The sequence below is a fragment of the Mastigoproctus giganteus genome, chromosome 11 (genome assembly GCF_048544385.1).
Source record: "Mastigoproctus giganteus isolate SK-2022 chromosome 11, ASM4854438v1, whole genome shotgun sequence".
NCBI classification, from domain to species: Eukaryota; Metazoa; Arthropoda; class Arachnida; order Uropygi; family Thelyphonidae; genus Mastigoproctus; species Mastigoproctus giganteus.
Window position 1 is genome coordinate 37,155,281 of NC_143585.1, and position 20,827 is coordinate 37,176,107.

Sequence of the window (20,827 nt, forward strand, 5' to 3'; positions counted from 1 at the left end):
ATCTTGGCCAGTAATTCCCCCTTCCCCGGGATATCATTCAAGATAATGTATCAATTCCATCCTTGTGACACGTCTAAAAGAGTCCTCGTGGGTAGCACAGTTGGTAGAATCGTCGTCCTTACTTCGGGTGGAACAGGCCCCACCCAAATTCCATTCCTGTCGATGACGTGAGAAATTTTTATGGGCCTTTTTCACAACGTGGCTCAGTTAGTCGGTCTCAGGCGAGGGTAGCATGATTTTTCCTCCCGGAACTCTGTTTTTTTGTCCAGAAAATCGACCACAAAACACTCGCATTTACAGACAGTATATACAGAACAATATAGCTGATACTCCTAAAACCCTACAACAACAACAACAATGTCCAAAAGAATAGAAAAACAAATCAAAAAATGATGAAAAGATAAAAAGATCTGGAAATTAAAAGAGTTCTCATCGACTAAAGCTGCTGTTTATTTGCTTGTATAGAATTTCTGGAAAAGATGCTTGCCGGTTTTGCATGATTCAACAATGTCCTTGGAAATTATAAATTATTTCCTTTTCATATTTTATGAAAAATAAACATATTGTATGAAACAATTAATAACACATAATTTTAACGTTTAGATAATACGCTAACGAACTCCAGTAATAATTACCCTGAGGAAAAAACAAATTTAATCTAAGTAACAAACATTTGCTTTGTATTCTGTATTGACTCCACAGTAAACAATCTGAAGGACATTATGGTTTAAGGCCACCAAATCTTGGATTTCTAACCGGAAAAAACACGCACCAAAGTCATCAAGTCATAATTAGAAATTCAAGCTGTTTTCATCTTTGTGGTGAACAAACATATAATCTACGTTACCAAGAAAATAAGAAAAATAAAAGTTCTGTGTGACGAGACTTCTTTTTATTTTTGCGGATTCTATATCTTCGAGGGAATTTTCCTTGAAGTTCATTTTCCTTTGCTGCAGTGACCGCAATTGCACCTTTTCTGTTGAATTTGCTGGTTAAGTGTAATCAGTTCTCTTTGGACGCCAGGTCTGTTTTATTTAATTTCTTGTATTAAGTAATTAATAATTTAGCAAACAATTATTTAAATATCGATTACTGTAATTTAATATCAAAGTTTTCCTTTAAACTGAGAGATGCACTAATATCGTAATATTATATGAGATGTATTTCCGCTGACCCTATGTGGCCGGCTCGGCCACATAGGGTCAGCAGAACCACAATATGGAGATAATACAAGAACATCACAGTATTTATGTCTCGTGGTTTTGAACCGTGGTCAACTCAAACGCATGTTACATTAAGTAGAGTAGTAGTTACAAATATCTGATATATTAAAATCATTTCCTTCTGTATTGTATAGTGACTGGCCAAAAAATTAAAAACCTTTTGCAACTGGTGTCAATAGATAATTAAATGTAGGTATGCAAATATAAGTTGTCACATGGTATGATCACAAGTTCTGCGCCATCGATACGGTCAAGGGAAAGACAGATGATCTTTCGATTTTCAGAGGTGTATTGTAGGAGCACTTTTAGCAGAAAAAACATTTGAGAAAACAAAGGAAAGGTTCCTTTCGATACTGGTATGTCGAAAGTCATCTCAAAAGTGTACAATGAGCGGAAGATGAAAGCAGAATGAAGTTCTAAAAGGTTGGCACTCCAAGAACGAGCCCACAGGAAGTTAGAGTAAATTGTGCGTCAGAATGGAAGATCCAGTGTATAGGAAATGACTGAAATATTCAATTTAAGCAAAGAAAATACCATTTCCAATGGAACTATGTGGTGAGAGTTGAAGAATCTGGTATTTGATAGTCGTGGGGGCTGTGGAAAGCTTCTTCTTTCTGTAAAAAATTGGAAATTTGCGACTGGAGTTTTACCTCCAACACCGAGACTGGACTGTGGAACAGTGAAAAAAAAGACCACCTGGTCCGACGAGTCTCGATTTACACTTTTTTGACCAAATAGGGTGAAAGTGTGATGTGAACCTCATAAAGCCATACATCTAGACTGTACCGTGTCCATCACTCAAGCAGTATAATGATAGGTACGGATAATTGTTTTGTAGGTACGGAGTGGGCTCGCTCATACCGTTAGAAGGTCGCATTACCTCCAATGAATATTTTTCTGTCTTATAGGATCAACTTCACCTTTCAATGCTTAATTTTTAATCGGATTGCAATTGATTCTTTCAAGACGACAATGCAACTAACCACTGTGCAATAATTGTATCTGAATGATTCAAAGAACGTTCCCAAGATTTCCAACGTCTGTCCTGGTTGCCTAATTCTCCGGATCTGAATCCATTTAAGAGCGTCTGAGATATGCAGGAAAGGGCAGTTCGATTTTGCAGTTCTCTACCGACCACGGTACAGCAGCCGACAAATATCCTGATGGAAGAATTGTCAAATGAGGAGATAGCCCTGGTCAGACCTAGTTGAACACATACATCTACGTGTACAGGTTGTAATTCGCCAAAAAAGTTGTCCTACTAGATATTGAATAAAAGTTTCTAATTTTTTGACCAGTGAGTGTAGTTTCAATATAGAAAATCGTGGACATCGCTGATATTGATAATAGCAATATATTAATATTTCGCTTTGTAAAATGAGTGAGAATCAGAAACCTAGGGCAATACAAAATTAATCAAAAGTTTCTCTCAAAGGTCTCAAAAAAAGAAAAGAAAATGTGTGTGTGTGTGTGTGTGTGTGTGTGTCACAGAAATGGCTATTAACCATACTGATAATTTATAAAAATCATAAATAAAATATACCAATATTAATTTTATTTTATACTTAATTTTATATATTTTTTACTGCTGACTTTACAACAAACACTCCCTAGGTGGCGCGACTGTCAAATGCCTCGGTGAAATTTTAACTGTATTTTTTAAAAAACAGTAATACAGTTCCCAATAAAATCGAGATCGATACTGCTGAATATGGAACCTACAAGTTTTTCTATCTTTCTCTTGATTATTTTTTTATTGTCATTTGTTTCTTTTTTTTTTTTTTTTTTTCTTCTTGTTCTTTAAGTGACACTAATCTGGTTCATTTTACACTTCCAGCTACACAATGAATGCGATTGATTTGGCCATCATTATAATATTTCTATGTACAAGCAGGACTGTAGATGCAAGAATCACAAACAAACTATATTATACTGCAGCAGTTTATGAGCATGTAGTCCAAGGAAACTTTGACACGGATGGTCCACGTGAAATAATAAAAAAAAATCTGGAAGTTTATCAAAAAACTGCAAGAGAAGCAGCAAACCAGGTAGGTAGTGCCATCTAGCGATTACTAATGAACATAAACTTAAAGGAATCTAAAAAATCATACTTTATTTAATGAAAATATTATTTTTATAATGTTTCGAGAAATACATCGTTCTGGTTATTTTAAGTTATTATAAGTACGCCATTAGTGTTTTGTAAATAACGATTTTATTAAGATCGCACAGAGAAATTTCAGGAGAAAATATTCTACGTTTTGCCATATTGATTTTTTTTTTTTTTTTAATTCTGAAAAATGACGTGATAATAGACCTTGAAAGCAACTTTCTTGACATAAAGTCAAGAAAGTTGTTTGTAGTAACATTTAGAGACCACGCCATCTCCGAATGACCTTTCGCTAAAATATAAAAGCAAAGGGGCCATGGTCTGTTGTTTTGGCCTCTTTGCTAGCAATTAAGGAAATGTTCCTGTTTGTTCTTGATGTAAAATTCTACGTGAATATCTATAAACGGACTGCGTCATAAGATAGGTTTGTCTATTTTGGGGAGGGGGAAAAGAAATTGGGCTGGAGACCGAATATTTTTTTGGTAGGGTAATATACATACATACATACACAGACACACTAGTTCTCAATAGCTAAAAAACAAACACATAAAACGTTAGTGAGAAGTAGGGGGGGTTGATCTACGTTTATAAGAGTTGCTTTAATTTGTTTTTGCTTGAATAATGCTTTTAATAAAAGAAGATTTAAAAAATACAGTATCTGATATACATTTTAGGTTTCTAAATGATTCTCAGTTCGGTTTAGTTTTTAGTTTTAATTTAAAAATATCAAATTGTTTATATTATATATAGTTTCCAAGTTTACAGTTTTACCAACTTATATTTTATATTCTGATTGGTTTAAGATTTACAATTGAAATTGAGGATTTGGGCTTTTATTTGCTTATAGTTTAAATACCGATCCACCTTCACTAGATTATGGATGGAATGTCCATAACAATTAGTATCAGGGCTCTTCCTGACTAGAGCATCTCAGGGATTTGCCTTATAAGAGAGCTCTGATGACTAAAAGAAAGAGCTCATTAAAATCTGCCTCAAGTGTTACGATAAAAGGGTGAATATAAGGATCTTAATACCTTAGAACCATCAGACCTCACAAGAACACGCGTGAAGATCTCTCAGCGATTGAGGGATCAACATGTCTTTTTTATATTTTTTTCTATTGTTTCTCTTATATTTCTAGAAAGCATTTCTTAGTCTTTAATAAAAATTAATTTGAAAATATTAATGTGGAAAATTTCTTTAAAAAAATGTAATGAAAGAATACCCACGTTTTTTAAAATTAATGTTCCAGAACAAGTTTCACAATAGTAGTATTTGCGAATGATATAAGAAATTTCTTAAATAGAAATGGTATTTAAAATACCTAGGCTAGGCGCATTATAGCCTAAGCTGCTCTTGCGCCAATAGATCTTAAACAACAACAACAACAACAACAACAACAGCTATTTAAAAAAATTATTTATAAAAAAATTACAATTCTTCTGAACTTGTTTGAGCCCGTTTGTTTACATTAACTTTTTAAATAGGTGAAATAGTTTATATGACACTTATACGAAAAATTTTAACATATAGATGTTTTAAAATACATATTCTAAACACACATAATATTACAGTAAAAATTATTATCAATAAAGTCCTCTACGTATTTCTTTAAACCACTTGTACAGGAAACTTTTTATGTGTATTTTCCCCCTTCCAGAGCTCCTCAAGTGTCCTCTCTCACTCGTTGATTTAAAAAAAAAAAATTATCAAAGAAGAAAACGTCAAGTGTTCCCTCACCCACTCTGGTGATAAAAGCAATTTCCCAGGCTTTCCTTGACAACCCGCCAATGTCAAAAGCGAAATAAACAAACAAAAACCACACACACACACACCAAAGATATAAGGAACAAAGTCGGAATCCCTCTTTGGAAAATTTATTTCCTTCCTGAAATTCTGCCAGATGTGCTGTATTCTGTCAGAAATGTAAGGTCTACATTTGAGAAATTTAACTTCAGACAAGCCTTCCTTGAGAGATCAGAAGTCGTGGAAAAGAATCTATTTTTCTTGCCAAAAGAACACAAAGAATAACAGGGTTCTATCATCACTCTGAAAAGAATGAAATACGAGAGCATGCAGGAAGAGTGTACACGGGGAGGGTGCTCTGCATGCGTGTCTGTTAAGAACTACAGAGAAACCGGAGATAGAAAAGAAAGAGAGAGGAAACAGGATGAGAGGAGCAAAAGAGAGTGAAGTGGAAACAAATACAAAGAGAAAAATCAGCAAGGGAGAGAGAGAGAGAAGAAAGAAAATGAGACAATAGAAACGAAAATAGACGGTGGGAATACAAGAGATAGAAAAAGAAAGGAAAACTCGGCAAGAAAAAAGGGAAAACGATAAACTACTATTATATGAACTTCCCATAAGTTGTAGTATAATGTATCCTACCAAAAATATTAGAGAACAACTAAGAGACAAGAATTTTACAAGGTGTGTACAGATATTCTTGGCATTCTACCTACTGTCGCTGTTCAGACACCACTACAAATGGATATATTGGGGAAAAGGAGAGAAAGAGGAGGTGTTCTCCTAGCCGGGATTGAGGGGAGACATTTGTTGAAATTTGGAGACCTTTGCTGATGTAGACTGTAACTTAGTGCAGTGTGCATCGATATACGTGTAATCTGCGCTGTTACACTTGGGGATGCTTCTACTATGTGCACACCGTAAACCGCATCTCTTCTGAGCTTGGAAACATTGTTATGTAGATTGTATGATGAAAAGTATTCGAACACCCCACTACAAATATTGTGTACTGTGCAAGAAGTCCACTATGCATGCATAGATATTCTAGATATTATAGGTTCTAGTCCACCTATGCATGCATAGGTGGACTGGAACCACGATGTGGTTCTAGTCCACCTTTTCCACGAACAACAATTAGTGATATCACTGACTATCAGGTTTTAAAGGAGGTGAGGAGAGCATTATTATTCATGTGAGGACTAATGATATTATGAACACGCCAACTGATTATTTATTGGAAAAAATATAGGCCCATGCTGAAAAAAATCTCGCGAGTTAAGTCAGAATGTGTATTGTGCCTGCAATTCTGTCCAGATACGATAGGAGGAACTATATGTTGAAATCCTTGTGGATGAAGACTTGAGGGACTCTGCAAGGCTTTGGAGGGGGTAATTTTTACCAGCGGGGCCCTCACTTGTAGGTAGAGAGGAATCTATTTTGTAGGGATGGTATTCATTTAAACAGAGGCGGTGCAAGGTTTTTGCCAATATCATTGAGGATACCTAATAGATTCAGGGAAATTGATAGTTTTGGAGGGAAGTTAAAAAAGGGTAATACAGGGTCGTCTTAGATAACCCAGCTGATGAATTGAATACGTACATCGCATCGGTCTTTACTGATGAGAGATAGTTTACTAATACCATTCAGATACAGTTTTTGTACCGGTGAATAGTTATGAAAGAATCCATTGCAATCCAGGTAAAAATGAAGCACTGCAAGGCGAAAATGGTTCGATACGGCAAAAAGATTTGCATGGAGGTAACACCACCTTCTAACGGTATGAGCGAGCCCAGTCAATACCAACAGAACGTGCCCATACCAGAATGCCATCTCCAACCGCTTGGGTTGTGGACACAGTCTGCATGCATGGCATCATGAAGTTCACGCCACAATTTCGCCCTACCATTGGGGCAAAAAAAAAGTGAAAACCAAAACTGGTAAGACCACATCATCTTTTTTCACTGCTCCACAGTCCAGTCTTCGTTGGTTACATCAGTCCAGTCGAATATTTTCGATTTTTTAAAGAAAGTGGCTTTCGTGTTGGCATACGACTACTAAATCCCAGATCTTTCAACTCCCGCTTCAAAAAGTTCGGTTGGAAATGGGTCTTTCTTGATTGACAGTGAATTTTTCAGACATTTGCTGCACACTGGACTTTCTGTTCCGACGCCCAAATCGCTTTTCTATCTAAGGTACTCTAAGGGTACAAATCGGTACTCTAAGGGACAAACCGCAATTCTTGCGGTTTGTCCCTTAGAGTACCAAATTTTATTTTTTCGGTATTTCTTCCTTTCAGAGCTGCATTGTCCTTTTCCCGTATGCGGATTGACTGAGAAGCCTCAAGGAAGCGTATTGTCTTTATCAGATAGCAAGGAACTTGTGATAATGCCATGTGACAACTTATTTGCATACCGTTTGTTTACTTACACTCAGTGATTACTGAATTATTACCACCCCCATTCGTAATAAACTATGCCGCATAGCTTGCAGTATTGATAGCCGAACAGCTTTCGTACACTAGAGCAGTGGTAATTTGCATTTGGTCGTACAAGTAAAAGTGACAAAGGTTATGGGACGTAGTAAAGATATCACAAAGTTTCAAAAGGGCACGATTGTGGAAGCTCATGCGTCAGGTGTTTCCATATTGGAAACGGCATGCCTTGATTGCTCACAGGCCACTGTGGTTAAGGTGTACAAAGAATTGTGTCGAACAGGTCAAACCAACTCCTGCCGACAGAACTATAAAATACTCAAGGTGGATGTTCGTGGTGAGCGAATGGTGCAGCGCGCTGTAAGGGCTCTACGGCAGGTCATTGTGCGACAGTTGACATCGCAATACAATATGGGGAACAATGTCCCAAATGACGATGCACTCAGACGTATGGGATTCCATAGCGAATGACCCAAGAGACACCTCTCTTCACCGCTAATCATCATCGACAGCTAAATCTGTGGCGTCAACAACATGTTGGTTGGACACTGGAGGACTGGAAACGAATGTGATGGTGGGATGAGTCCAAATTCGCACGACTTCATTCCATTTGGTCACCTGTGGGATGTTTTGGAACGGGAAGTGAGGCGAATGGACACGCAAGCGTCATGTATTCCGACACTATGGAAAGCCTTCAAGGCAGCATGGCTGCAGATCCCTACAGACATCTAGTGGAGTCAATGCCTACGCTAATAGTGGCTGTTATTCGTGGGAATGGTGGTCCAACACGGTATTAGGTATGTGGTTATAATTCAGTGTATGTATTGACACCAATTGCAAAAGGTGTCTAATTTTTTTTGTTAGTGAGTGTATTTGTGTGGCTGCTGCAGTATAAACAGATGACTTCTTTATTATTTATCTCCAAGTACGTCACTAACAGCAACATGATCATTTACTGTACTGTGCCGAGTGATACGTCATTTCTATTTGATTTCAACATTAGAAAACAAGAAAAATGGTGGTGAATGAAGTACGGTATTTAATTATTATTTTTTTTAATGAATAGGTAATGAGTCATGTGATAAGTAATCAAACCACACTGTGACGTCTGTGTGATTTTCTTTTTATAGGAATTATATTAAATGTCAGGTTGTTTCTCAATCTTTAAAAATTCATCCTCCTCAAGTTTAATTCACGCACGAGTACTCTGGAATGAAGAGATCCTTTTTTTTTTTTTTGCTGATACCATGTCACATGAACTTGTGCCAGCTGCACAGATTTTTTTTTTTTTTACCCTTTATTATTATTATTATAAGGCAGATGGTTCACCTATCAAATTCCCTTATTCTTATCTGAAATGAAAACCATGTTTAATGGCTAAGATGGTTATCAAAAGCAGCTGAAATTTTAAAGAAAATATAATCCGCCAGAAATAATTACTACTGACCATCTGCACATGCGCACTGCTGTGAGTATATTTTAAAAGAAACTCTTTTGTTATTTTGTGATATGAATGTAAATCAATCCATATTGAACTTGTACAATTAATTCTTTCCTTCTTTCACGTTCCTCTTACACCACATAACATTATTAATAAACCGGCAATTCACAAAACCTACAATTCATAAACCTGTTATTCGCAATACCTATTTTTCATAGGGATTTTTCGCAATACCTATTTTTCATAGGGATTATTCGTAATACCTATCATAAGATTTATTCATAATATATATCTCAGAGATTGTTTGTAATACCTCTTATTCATAATATATATCATAAGGGATTATTCGTAATACCTATTATTCATAATACCTGTTATCCATAGGGATTAATACCTATTAATCCCTATGGATAACAGGTATTATGAATTAATCATAGGAATTAATCATAGGGATTATTCATAATACCCATTATCCATAGGGATTATTCTTAATACCTATTAATCATACCTATCATAGGAATTAATCATAGGGAATATTCATAATACCTATTATTCATAATATTAATTCCATAGGAATTAATCATAATATCTATTATAGGGAATATTCATAATACCTATCATAGGAATTAATCATAGGGATTATTAATAATACCTATCATAGATAGGTTATTCATTATTAATAATACCTACCATAAATAGTAAGATAGAGAAAAAATAGATAGCAAAAAATAAAAATAAATAGCATGATAGACTGTATTATTTAATTCATGAGTCGTATTAACTATAGTGATAATGTAAATACTAAGGATTTGTTAAACCTATTTTTTTCTTCTATATCTCATAGATTCTTCTCTTTTTGCTTTCTATCTCTTGTATATATATATTTTTTCTCTTTCGCAATTGTAATATTAATTTGAAGTATACACTCTTTTTCCTATTTTTTTTTTTTTATCTTTCTTACTATCACATTACATCAATTTTTCCGTTTACTATTAACTCTTAATATCCGTTTAGTATTTACACTATCTTTCACTTTCTATTCTTTACCTGAGACAAGGCCGAACAGGCCTGTCTGGGCATGCTATGCTCATTTTAAAACCACATCTCCACAAAATCAAACTACATATACCCCTTTTCAAATTTAATAACACCTCTTTAGCTAACAGAAATTATTCGATAAAAACGGTTACTGACTGCTTCCCTTTCCTATTCGTCTAAACCTTCAATTTTTAAAAAAATTCAGTTTCTTTGTTTAGTATGAATTTTTTTTAACGGAAGGTTTAGAAATATATCACGGAGGTATCTACCCATCGTGAATCTATTCTCAAGGGACTATGCTTTCATTTTAACTTTTAAACTCGTTGCTTCCGAACTCTGGCCGTTTGTTTCTGTTTAATCTAAATCCTCAAATGTAACAGATGCTCTAGTGGATAGTACAGTTGGTAGAATCGCCGTCCTCCCCACACTGGGTGGAAAAGAACTGAGTTGGAATCCCGTCGGCGAAGGAAAGAATTTGTATGGGCCTTTTTCACAAAGTGGCTGAGTTAGTCGATCTCAGGCTCGGGTAGCATGGTTTTTTCTCCCGGAAATTCGGGTTTTTCGTCCAGCAACAGAAAATCTACCTCAGAAAATTTACAGACAATATACACGGAGAAATATGGCCTTAGTCGTTGATGCTCCTAAAACCCTACTACAACAACAACCAACGTAACAGTTGAGTGAAAATATAGTCAGTCAGTGTCCATATCATTTGACAATGACAGTTGAAGACTGCTCATGAAAATATTTCAAAAATATAAACTTTACAAAATAAAATAATTTATTTAACAATTTTTTATCCATATTGTTTTGTTATTATGAAGATTTTATGTTGCAAAATATTTTTTCATGCTTCTGTAGCCAGTGTTCTGTAGTAAGACATTAGCTTTAGGTAACTGAGTAGCGTTTTCAGCTTAGTTTTACAATGACAATGATCTTAATGGAATGTTATTACATTGCAGAATGTCGACTTACTTGTATTACCAGAGTATGGCATCCTACCATCCACTATGACGAGAGAAGCACTACAGTCATTTCTAGAGGACATTCCAGACCCTGAAGCGATAAAGCAGAATCCCTGTTTGGATCAAAACTTTACGGACAGACCAATTCTCAAGACACTGAGCTGCATATCCAGAGACAATGACTTGGCTGTCGTCGCCAACATGGGTGATATCAAGTTTTGCAATCTGACTTTAGATCCTCAATGTCCGTCTGATCATGTGTATCAATTCAACACTAACGTGGTCTTTGACCGCAACGGAACTCTTATTTCAAAGTACCACAAAATGCATCCGTTTTTAAAAAGCCAATTTGACTCTCCTTCGAAGACCGAGATTAAGATTTTCCATACAAATTCTGGAATTTTTGCTATGTTTACTAGTTCTGATATCCTTTACGAAGCTGCAGTATCGTTGGTAGAGTCTTATGGCGTTAAAAACATTATCATCCCGACCTGGTGGTTTGATGAGTTGCCCATCTTCTCGTTTGTCCATTTCGCTCAAGCATGGGCCATAAGAATGAATGCAACTCTATTAACAGCAAATCTCCAACTGCCAGCAGTTGGATCTCTTGGTAGTGGAATTTTCTATGGGGACCAAGGAGTACTCAACTACACTCGCCAATCCGATGGCAAGCCTAAACTTCTGATTGCAAAGGTATTCAAGAATCATCCATTTAAAGACAATCATCTAAACAATTTTTGGAAAGACATGAATGGAAAAGAATATTCGCTACAGTCAGATTCATTGCCACCGTATAAATACAAACAAATGGACTTATCGAATTATACTTTGGTAAAGATTGAAAATTATACAGAAAAGACGGTCGCTTGTAATAATGGATTGTGTTGCTCCGTGACTCATGCTATTGAAAATTTACATGAAGATTATTTTCTAGCAGCTTTCAATGGTACTAGAACTGTGGATGGGCGTTACTCCTTGTGTGAAGAAGTGTGTATGGTAGTCCGCTGTGACCCAAGCGAAAAGAATCCATGTTCCAGATTTCCTACAGTATCTTACAGTACATTCGCTGGTCTCATTATATCAGGGAATTTCACCACCAGCTATATCTACCCTGTAGTGGTGGCCAGCCGTATGAAACTCTTACCTTTCGAACACTGGGGATTTGACATAAAACGAAAGAAAGAATCCAGCTGGCGCGGAAATTTATGGTTAACAAATTCCGACAAACAATCCACTCTGACAATGGCACTTTATGGTCGGTGTTATGAAAAAGACCAGGCATTCTAATCCTTGACTAAACAAGGACAAATAGTTGCTAATATTTTGTCATCTACTGTACGAAAAGAAAGAAAATGGAAGAAAACAAAATATTGCACGATTGGCTTATTTGATAGAGTCCAAAGATCATTGGAATGATCAACATCTGCGCTAGGTGGCAACGTTTACAAATTAACGTGCCACGTGAAAGAATTTATCAGTTACAGTCCTTGTTTGTAGTAGACTTGACAGACTTCATTAATTGCAGCTGCGATAGTTGCACTGGTCTAGTTATTTATAGCAACAACCCCAAAGAACTAATCGAAGAAATTTATGAGGCCTCTGTAACTCTTAAGTCTTTGCAAAAGATCAATGTCTTTAATCTCTTTTAGGTATCGTCTCACAAGACAGCTGGCGACCCTTTAAAGGTGAAGTAAAGCGATCGTAGCTATCAGGAATGGCTGTCGAAGACAGAGATTACGAGTAAGGTGAAGATATAGACAAGATTAATGATAAATACTTATAAGATGGTATTGAAGGAGAGTCGAAGAACAAGAAAGGCGCATCACGTTATGGTGTCTAATAAAATACCCTTTCAGAATGATGGTAACGAAGCTGAAGTGATGCAATGACCAGGATTTAAAATAACCACTAATTCGAAAAGTTCTGGAAAGAATTGGTCAGCATAATATCGCTTTAGTAATGTTGGCCTATATGCATGAAGTCGATGACTCTTTTTTTGTTTGGAATGTTAACAGACAATTTAAAAAAAAGATCTAAATAAATGTTATTTTACAAAATTTCATATACAATACCCTACCAAAATATTAGAGAAATGAACGAAGTATCCCGTTATTTAGTAAAGCATAGAATTCAGAGTAACAGGTCTATTAATTGCAACCTCTAATATTTTGGTAGGTCAGTGCACATAATTAATTCCAACGTTAGAGCACTTTCGTGTAGAACTTTTTTGTTATTCTAAAGTGATTTATTTTTTGAAAAGGCATTTAAGATTTCTATTTTGGGCCTCTGTGCTAGTTATAAGGCCTAGCAGATGTATTTTCTTCATCGATGTCATTAAAATTGCACAAGTTGAATACTAAAAGTTGCACGCGAAGACTATAAAATTGACTTTTATCATACTGTAAACGAGGTTATCGAAGGATCAAAGGAGCATAAAATATCATAAGATATTTTACGCTCCTTAATAGAATTTTAGCAAAATTTTGAATACATATTCCAGTGTAAATGACCAAAAGGAAACCGAATATTGAAAATAAATTTAAATTTATATAGGCCTTCTAATTCTACAAGGCTATTATAAAGATTTTAATCAAATCTTTAGCTAAAACACATGATTCTTCTTTAACACTTTCGCATCTGTAATTTGTTGGGACTTCATCTAACCATATAACGTATGTTCCTAATATTTCTGTAGACAGTGTACATACATTAGCTGAAGGAAACAAAAGAAATCGATACAAAGAGAAGAGGTTACTGACGAAGAGAAGCCAAACAAGATGCATATTCCTTACACGCCTAAGTGTCGTGGACTTGCTTTTAATGGCGAACATAAAACGGCCATTAGGACAGGTCTGGCGACAGTCGACGGGGGTCGTCAGTGTCATATGATAGTTAAAGAATGTCAGTGCTGGGATATCTGTAAAAGTGTGAAACAGTAGGTAGCGAAAGTTAAGTTTTGACTAATGTCTTCACTTGTCATTTGGCAGACATCAGTCATGAGCCGGGAAAGTTAAAAACAGAAGTAGAAAGTTTATCTCCGCCCTCCAAATATTGGAAACAGAAGCTTGGACAGCCCCACCCCCACAAATATTAGTACCAGAAGCTTGGACAGCCCCACCCCCACAAATATTAGTACCAGAAGCTTGGACAGCCCACCGCACAAATATTAGTACCAGAAGCTTGGACAGCCTCCCCCAAATATTAGTACCAGAAGCTTGGACAGCCTCCCCCAAATATTAGTACCAGAAGCTTGGACAGCCTCCCCCAAATATTAGTACCAGAAGCTTGGACAGTCCCACCTCCACAAATATTAGTACCAGAAGCTTGGACAGCCCCACCCCCACAAATATTAGTTCCAGAAGCTTGGACAGTCTCACCTCCACAAATATTAGTACCAGAAGCTTGGACAGCCTCCCCCAAATATTAGTAACAGAAGCTTGGACATCCTCCCCCAAATATTAGTACCAGAAGCTTGGACAGCCTCCCCCCAAATATTAGTAACAGAAACTTTGGACAGCTTTCCCCAAAAAATTATTAGTAACAGAAGTACCCTCACAAATATTTGCGCACGTGCACAGATATTGGTGGGGGTAAACAGGTCACATGATTCCTCCTGGAAGATTATCACCCATAGTTATTAATTTTCCCGAAATTAGCTTTCCCTCTTACTCTGTGAAAATTGCTAGCAACACCTCCTGGTGTTATATGTTAACACTGTTCGGCATTAAAACAAAAAAATGATATTTTAATCCAAAAAGATGTTCAACTTATTTTCGCTTCCATCTTATTATTTCAAAATTTCCAGGTTATCTTAAGTTATTCGTTAAAGAGGAAGTGCATATGATATAAAAGAAATTGTCTTTTAACAAAAATTAAGTTTGGTTAGGCAAGATTTCCCCTTAACAAATCCATGCTGTGTCTGAACTATAACTGCAGTCTTGTCTAGATGATCATGCAATGCTTCTTTAACCAGTGACTCCATTACTTTCCAGGAACAGCAGTTAAAGATCTGTAATTACTCGTGTTACCATTTGATCTCCCCTTTGTGAATTGGGGATACATTTGCACATATCCAGTCCATGGGGACCTCCTGTGAATCTAAGGATGATCTCATAATTATGGCTAAGAGTTTGCTCGCTTCCTTTGCTGCCTCCTTTAATATAACTGGAAAGATCCCATCCACCGCAGGTGCCTCTCTTATGTTTAACTTCACAATTTCTCCTCCACTTTCCTGTCAGTTATTACAAAATCATTAAGCTCACTGTTAGTTTGATAAATTTCTGGCCTCCAGTTCTCTACAGAATTCCTCATGTGTGAATGTAGATGCAAGATACTCATTAAGCTGATGATGATTGTTGATGATCCTACTCAGAAACTTGAGCAGGATCATCAACAGTCAAACCATCGCTATCAAGTGGACCAATTGGATTTAGTATTTAGTATTTAGTATTAGTAACGGCCGCATGATGCAAGAAAGCCTATGGCTTATGCTGCACCAGCCAAAAAAAAAAAAAAAAAAACAAAATCCGAACAAAACAATGATAAAAACAAAAAAATAAATAAATAAATAAAATAAATAACTAAATAATAATAATTAATAAATAAAATAAATAAAATAAAATATAAATAAAAAGGAAATCAAACCTATCATCCTATGCGCTTCCCTTACCCGAAAGTACTATCCAGATGACCTTTGAATTTCCCCAGACTGTCGGCCTCTACCACCCATGAAGGCAACTTATTCCAGTAATTTATAACTCGCTGGCTAAAATAAAACTTCCTGCAGTCCAATCTAAACATTTCCCTCCCCCCCCGTAATTTGAATTTATGTCCCCTAGTTCTAGCATCATTTATAATCTTGAAAATTTTGTCCTCATTCATTTTACTGATGCCTCTCAGAGCCTTAAACACCTCAATCAAATCTCCTCTAAGGTGTCTAGTTTCCAAACTCTGCAACCCACATATTCGAAGTCTTTCTTCATAAGGACGCCCTTTTGCCGATCTCACCAGGCGAGTTACCCTTCTTTGCACCCTTTCAAGAAGCTCGATGTCTTTCTTTAGGTGCGGTCTCCATACTTGAACACAGTATTCCAAGTGTGGTCTAACATAAGCCTTATATAATGGGATTATCACGTCCCTATCTCTCTACTTGCAAAAGTTTGATAGATCATCGATAGGACACCATGGGCCTTCCTTGCAACCTGTTTACAATGCTCAGAGAATTTCATGTCTGACCGTATCGTAACACCCAAGTCCCTTTCCTCCAGTACTGGGTTTAGTTGAACTCCACCAAGTGAATAAGTTATTTTGAGATTACTGTTTCCCAGGTGTAATACCTTACACTTTGTTGGATTAAAGCACAGCTGCCATTTTTCTGATCATTCCTGAAGTCCTGAAATGGCTATGCGGGTGGTGGTCCACCGAGAATAAGTACAATAATTTTCTCTACTGGGGAAGTGGTACTTAAAATACCAAAGATTGGCAACTCGTGATGGATTTCACAAAACGAGATATAATATAATGATGCTTTTAATAATGCAACTTCGGTTGGTTCAACTGTAGACATGATGCTTTAGCATTAACTTATATGTATATTCTTCTAAATAAGGTTTTATGATATCATATATGTTAGTGCAAAAGCATCATTTTAACTAGCCAAATTTATCTAGCAAAGTAGACTATGTATATAAAGTGCTTAGCATCATAATACACAGCCATTTCTGAATAAACAGAAAATTTTTAAGGTGGCATCGTTTTAGGTTATATCTCATATTGTGAATGCCTTCACAACGAGTTGCCATGATATTGCACTACTTCGAATAAGTAACGCTTCACCTAAGGAGAAGACTAATGTTACTTATTCTCAGATAGGTACCACCACCCAGACAGCACTGTTTCAGGGCTATTTGGCCCTTCGTCAGTGAGTGGGTAGGTACCCAAGTGATGCAATGATGGCAAAAACAGTTATGAAGTATAATTCCACAATATGAGAGATGCCTGATGGTGTATGATGTATTTAGACTTGAAACAGACAACCTGTTTACAATGCTCAGAGAATTTCATGTCTGACCGTATCATAACACCCAAGTCCCTTTCCTCCAGTACTGGGTTTAGTTGAACTCCACCAAGTGAATAAGTTTTTTTGGGATTACTGTTTCCCAGGTGTAATACCTTACACTTTGTTGGATTAAAGCACAGCTGCCATTTTTCTGACCATTCTTGAAGTCTATCTAGGTCTCTCTGAAGAAGCTCAGCTTGACAGTGATCATTAACTACTCTACCAATTTTAACATCATCTGCAAATTTAGACATCACGCCCTCTATCCCTTCATCAATGTCGTTTATGAAAATTAAAAACAACAGTGGTCCTAATACTGATCCTTGGGGAACCCCACTTCTTACATCAACCCAATCTGAGGAATAGCCATTTATCACAACCCTCTGCCTCCTGCCCTGAAGCCATCCTTCTATCCATCTAAGGATTTTCCCAGTGATTCCAACCTGTTCTAGCTTATAAAGCAACCGCTCATGTGGGACTGAGTCAAAAGCTTTGCTGAAATCTAAATAAACAATGTCGAAATTATTCCCTAAATCCAGATCGTGAGTGACCCTTTCGAAATAGCGAACCAGAACCAGAAATAGCGAAATAGCGAACCGAACCAGATTTGTTCCCATCCATCTAGTTTTTTTGTAAGTAAAGAAGTCTTTGCATCCTTTTCCAAAGATTTCTCGTAATCTGCTTTCGCTTGCCTAACTTCCTTCGTGATTTGGTCACAGACTAGCTTATATCTACCATAGGCTTCTGTGTCGCTTGATAATTTATATGCATTCTACGCATTTTTCTTCTCTGCCACAGCCCTCATGGGTAGCACAATTGGTAGAATCGCCGTCCATCCCACACCGGGTGGAAAACAACTGAGTCCCAGCCCGGTCGATGACGTAAGGAATTTTTATTGTCCTTTTTCACAACGTGGCTGAGTTAGTCGGTCTCAGGCTCTCGTAGCATGGTTTTTTTTTTTTCGGAAACTCGGGTTTTAGGTCCAGCAAACAGAAAATCGTCCTCGGAACTCACGCGTTTTACACACAACATCAACATGGCCTTAGTCTCTGGTGCTCATAAAACCCTACAACAACAATCTCTCTGCCACGAGTCTCATTAATTCATCTGCCATCCATTTAGGCCTAAATCTTGAACAATATTTATTAGTTGGTGCGAAAAGCCTAGTAGCTTCCAAGATTAATTCTTTGAATGCTTCCCATTTTGAATTTGCTGTTGGTAACATCATCAGTTGGTCCCACCGTATATAATATAAAAACTGTCTCAGATCACCGTAGTCACCTTTACGAAAGCAAAAACCCTTCTCTTTACCCCTGATGGTAGTTACCTCTTTGAATAAATCCCACATCAGTACACTGTGATCACTGCCACCTAGTGGTTCCTTTATCTGCAGATCCTTAATGCCTGAACAATCACTGCTGATAAATCAGATCAAGAGTATTACTCCCTCTGGTTGTCTCTCGAATATGCTGCTGCAGAAAACAATCATCCAATAAATCCACAAAAGTCTTGCTAGTGTGCAAGTGATCAACACACCAATTCCAGTCAATACCTGGAAAGTTAAAATCCGCCATTATAAGACTCTCTGATTTACTGGTATTTTTTTGTTGGATCTTATGACCTTAGAAAAAAGAAAAGGTGTCTCAATATATTTTTTATTAAAAAAAAATAATTCCTCATGAACTGCAATGAAATTATAAAAATAATCTGTGATTGGACAGCCAAAATAATGTTTCTTAAATATTGACACGCGACCAATTTCAATGCCGAAAACTGTACTCCAACATATTTGAGAGCTATCTGAATACAGCATACCATAGATAATTGTGGCAATACTCACAAATTTATATCGGTGGCTTGTAGTTACCAAGCGAGTCTTCAATGATTCGCTTGGTAACTTCTTCAACAACGATCTTCAATGATTATTCAGAATGGCAAACAATTTCGAGATAAATGCCAACCCTGATGGCTGCCCGTTCACGTTCGAGACAAAGTACTGAAGCAGAGTAGTGGAGCAATTTATTGCACGTATCTCCAGCTGCACGTGAATTCCAAGAACATTGCACTCGTTTAAAATTTTAAACGATGTAACTGCTATCTTTTGTTACCATCATTCGTCTCCCGCAAACGAATGACCTTTAGTTTCGTATACGGTAGCAAACATTGGAAACGTTGAATGTTTATAGTACCGTACAAGAAACATGCCAGGTTGAAGCTCTGGTTGCACGTAGATTATGTAATTACGTTGTCATAGCAACACGCCATCAGCTGGAAGAACACTAAAGCTGACAGACTTAAACAAAGGTAAATATAGCGCATTTATGTATAGTAATGGTTAAAAAAAAAAAAAAAGAAAGAGCCCTCTGCGAAGAATGGGTATATAAAAGGCCTATCTATCTTTAAAAATGCACTGTGGGCTCTACTGCTCAAACTGGTCCAAAAATAAAAATACAATTTAAAACTGTGATTGGAAAATTGAAATTTTAAAGTTCCACAATTCACTCTAATAGAGGGAATACTTAAAATTTAGCGAAAATCTATTCACTAGAATTCAATTTATTACATGCGAACCAACAGACGGACAAAGAAATAATTATTGTCGGATTTCTACTGGTCCGAGTTTAATGAAATTTGGGATGACCATGACGAAAATTCATCTAGTATGAGTGGAGTTAGTAATAGAGGCATGTGATGCAAGAAAGCAAGCGAATGAGCATCAGCAATTTTTCACAACCATTCCTACTAAAAGTTTGTCCAGTTCCTCCTTGAATTTATTTAAGTTATCAACTTCCACAACGACAGATGGAAGTTTGTTCCAGCAATTAACCACCCCCCTCCCCTGGCTAAAGGCAAATTTCCGCACATCTGTTCTACAACTGTCTTTCCTCAATTTGAATTTATGCCCCTTAGGTTCGTAATCTAAGAAGCGGAAGAATCCCATCAGAATTAAGCGTGCTCAACCCATTCAAGGCCTTATACACCTCAATCAGATCACCTCGCAGGTGCCTAGTTTCCAGCCGCTGGAATTTGCAGAACTTAAGTCTCTCTTGGTAAGAGGATCCCTTCATTCCCCTCACCAATCTTGTTGCCCTTCTCTGTACACGCTCAAGCAACTCTACATCCTTCCTAAAATGAGGCCTCCAGACCTGTACGCAGTACTCAAGGCGTGGCCTGACCATTGCCTTATACAGAGGGACAATCACCTCCTTTTCCCTGCTAGCAAAATTCCTATATATCATTGACAAAAACTCATGACTTGCCCTGGCAGCCTGTCTGCATTGCTCAGAAAACTTCATATCTGCCTGCACAATTACTCCCAGGTCTTTTTCATTTTCTACCACCCTAAGTGTAGTGCCACACAGTTGGTACATTCCTCTGGGGTTACTTCTATCCATATGCAGTACTTTATTTTTAATGAAGTTTCGGAAGCTCAGAAAGTTTTTATAAAAGATCTAAAAATATAAAATTTCATTAATGAGATTTCATTTCATTAATTACATGAGGACGGACAGATGGACAAAGAAATAATAATTTTCGGATTTATATTGGTCCGATTTTAATGAAATTTGGCATGGCTCTAGAAACCTTTCTATAAGGCAAAATATAAAATGTCATGAATATCCACTCACTGGGAGTTGAGTTATTACACGAGGACGGACGGGTGGACAAAAAAAATAATAATTGTTGGATTTCTGTTGGTCCAATTTTAATGAAATTTGGGATAGCTCTACAATTCTTTCTAGAAGATCCAAATATAAAATTTCATGGTAAGCTATACACTGAAAGTTGAGTTATTACATTAGGGGAAATAAAGG

General features: G+C 36.7%; 2 protein-coding genes across 2 annotated transcripts in view; one reads left to right on the forward strand and one right to left on the reverse strand.

Annotated features, from left to right (window-relative positions):
• LOC150077913 (zinc metalloproteinase-disintegrin-like MTP8) overlaps nt 1-20,827 on the reverse strand; it is a 241,339-nt gene that overhangs the window by 140,853 nt on the left and 79,659 nt on the right. The gene's annotated exons all lie outside the window — the stretch shown is intronic.
• Nucleotides 940-12,965, forward strand: LOC150077914 (pantetheinase-like). Its single transcript, XM_090385339.1, has 3 exons — nt 940-1,023; nt 3,061-3,271; nt 10,952-12,965. The coding sequence occupies exons 2-3, from the start codon at nt 3,068-3,070 to the stop codon at nt 12,239-12,241; spliced, it is 1,494 nt and encodes a 497-aa protein (XP_090241465.1). The 5' UTR covers nt 940-1,023; nt 3,061-3,067; the 3' UTR covers nt 12,242-12,965.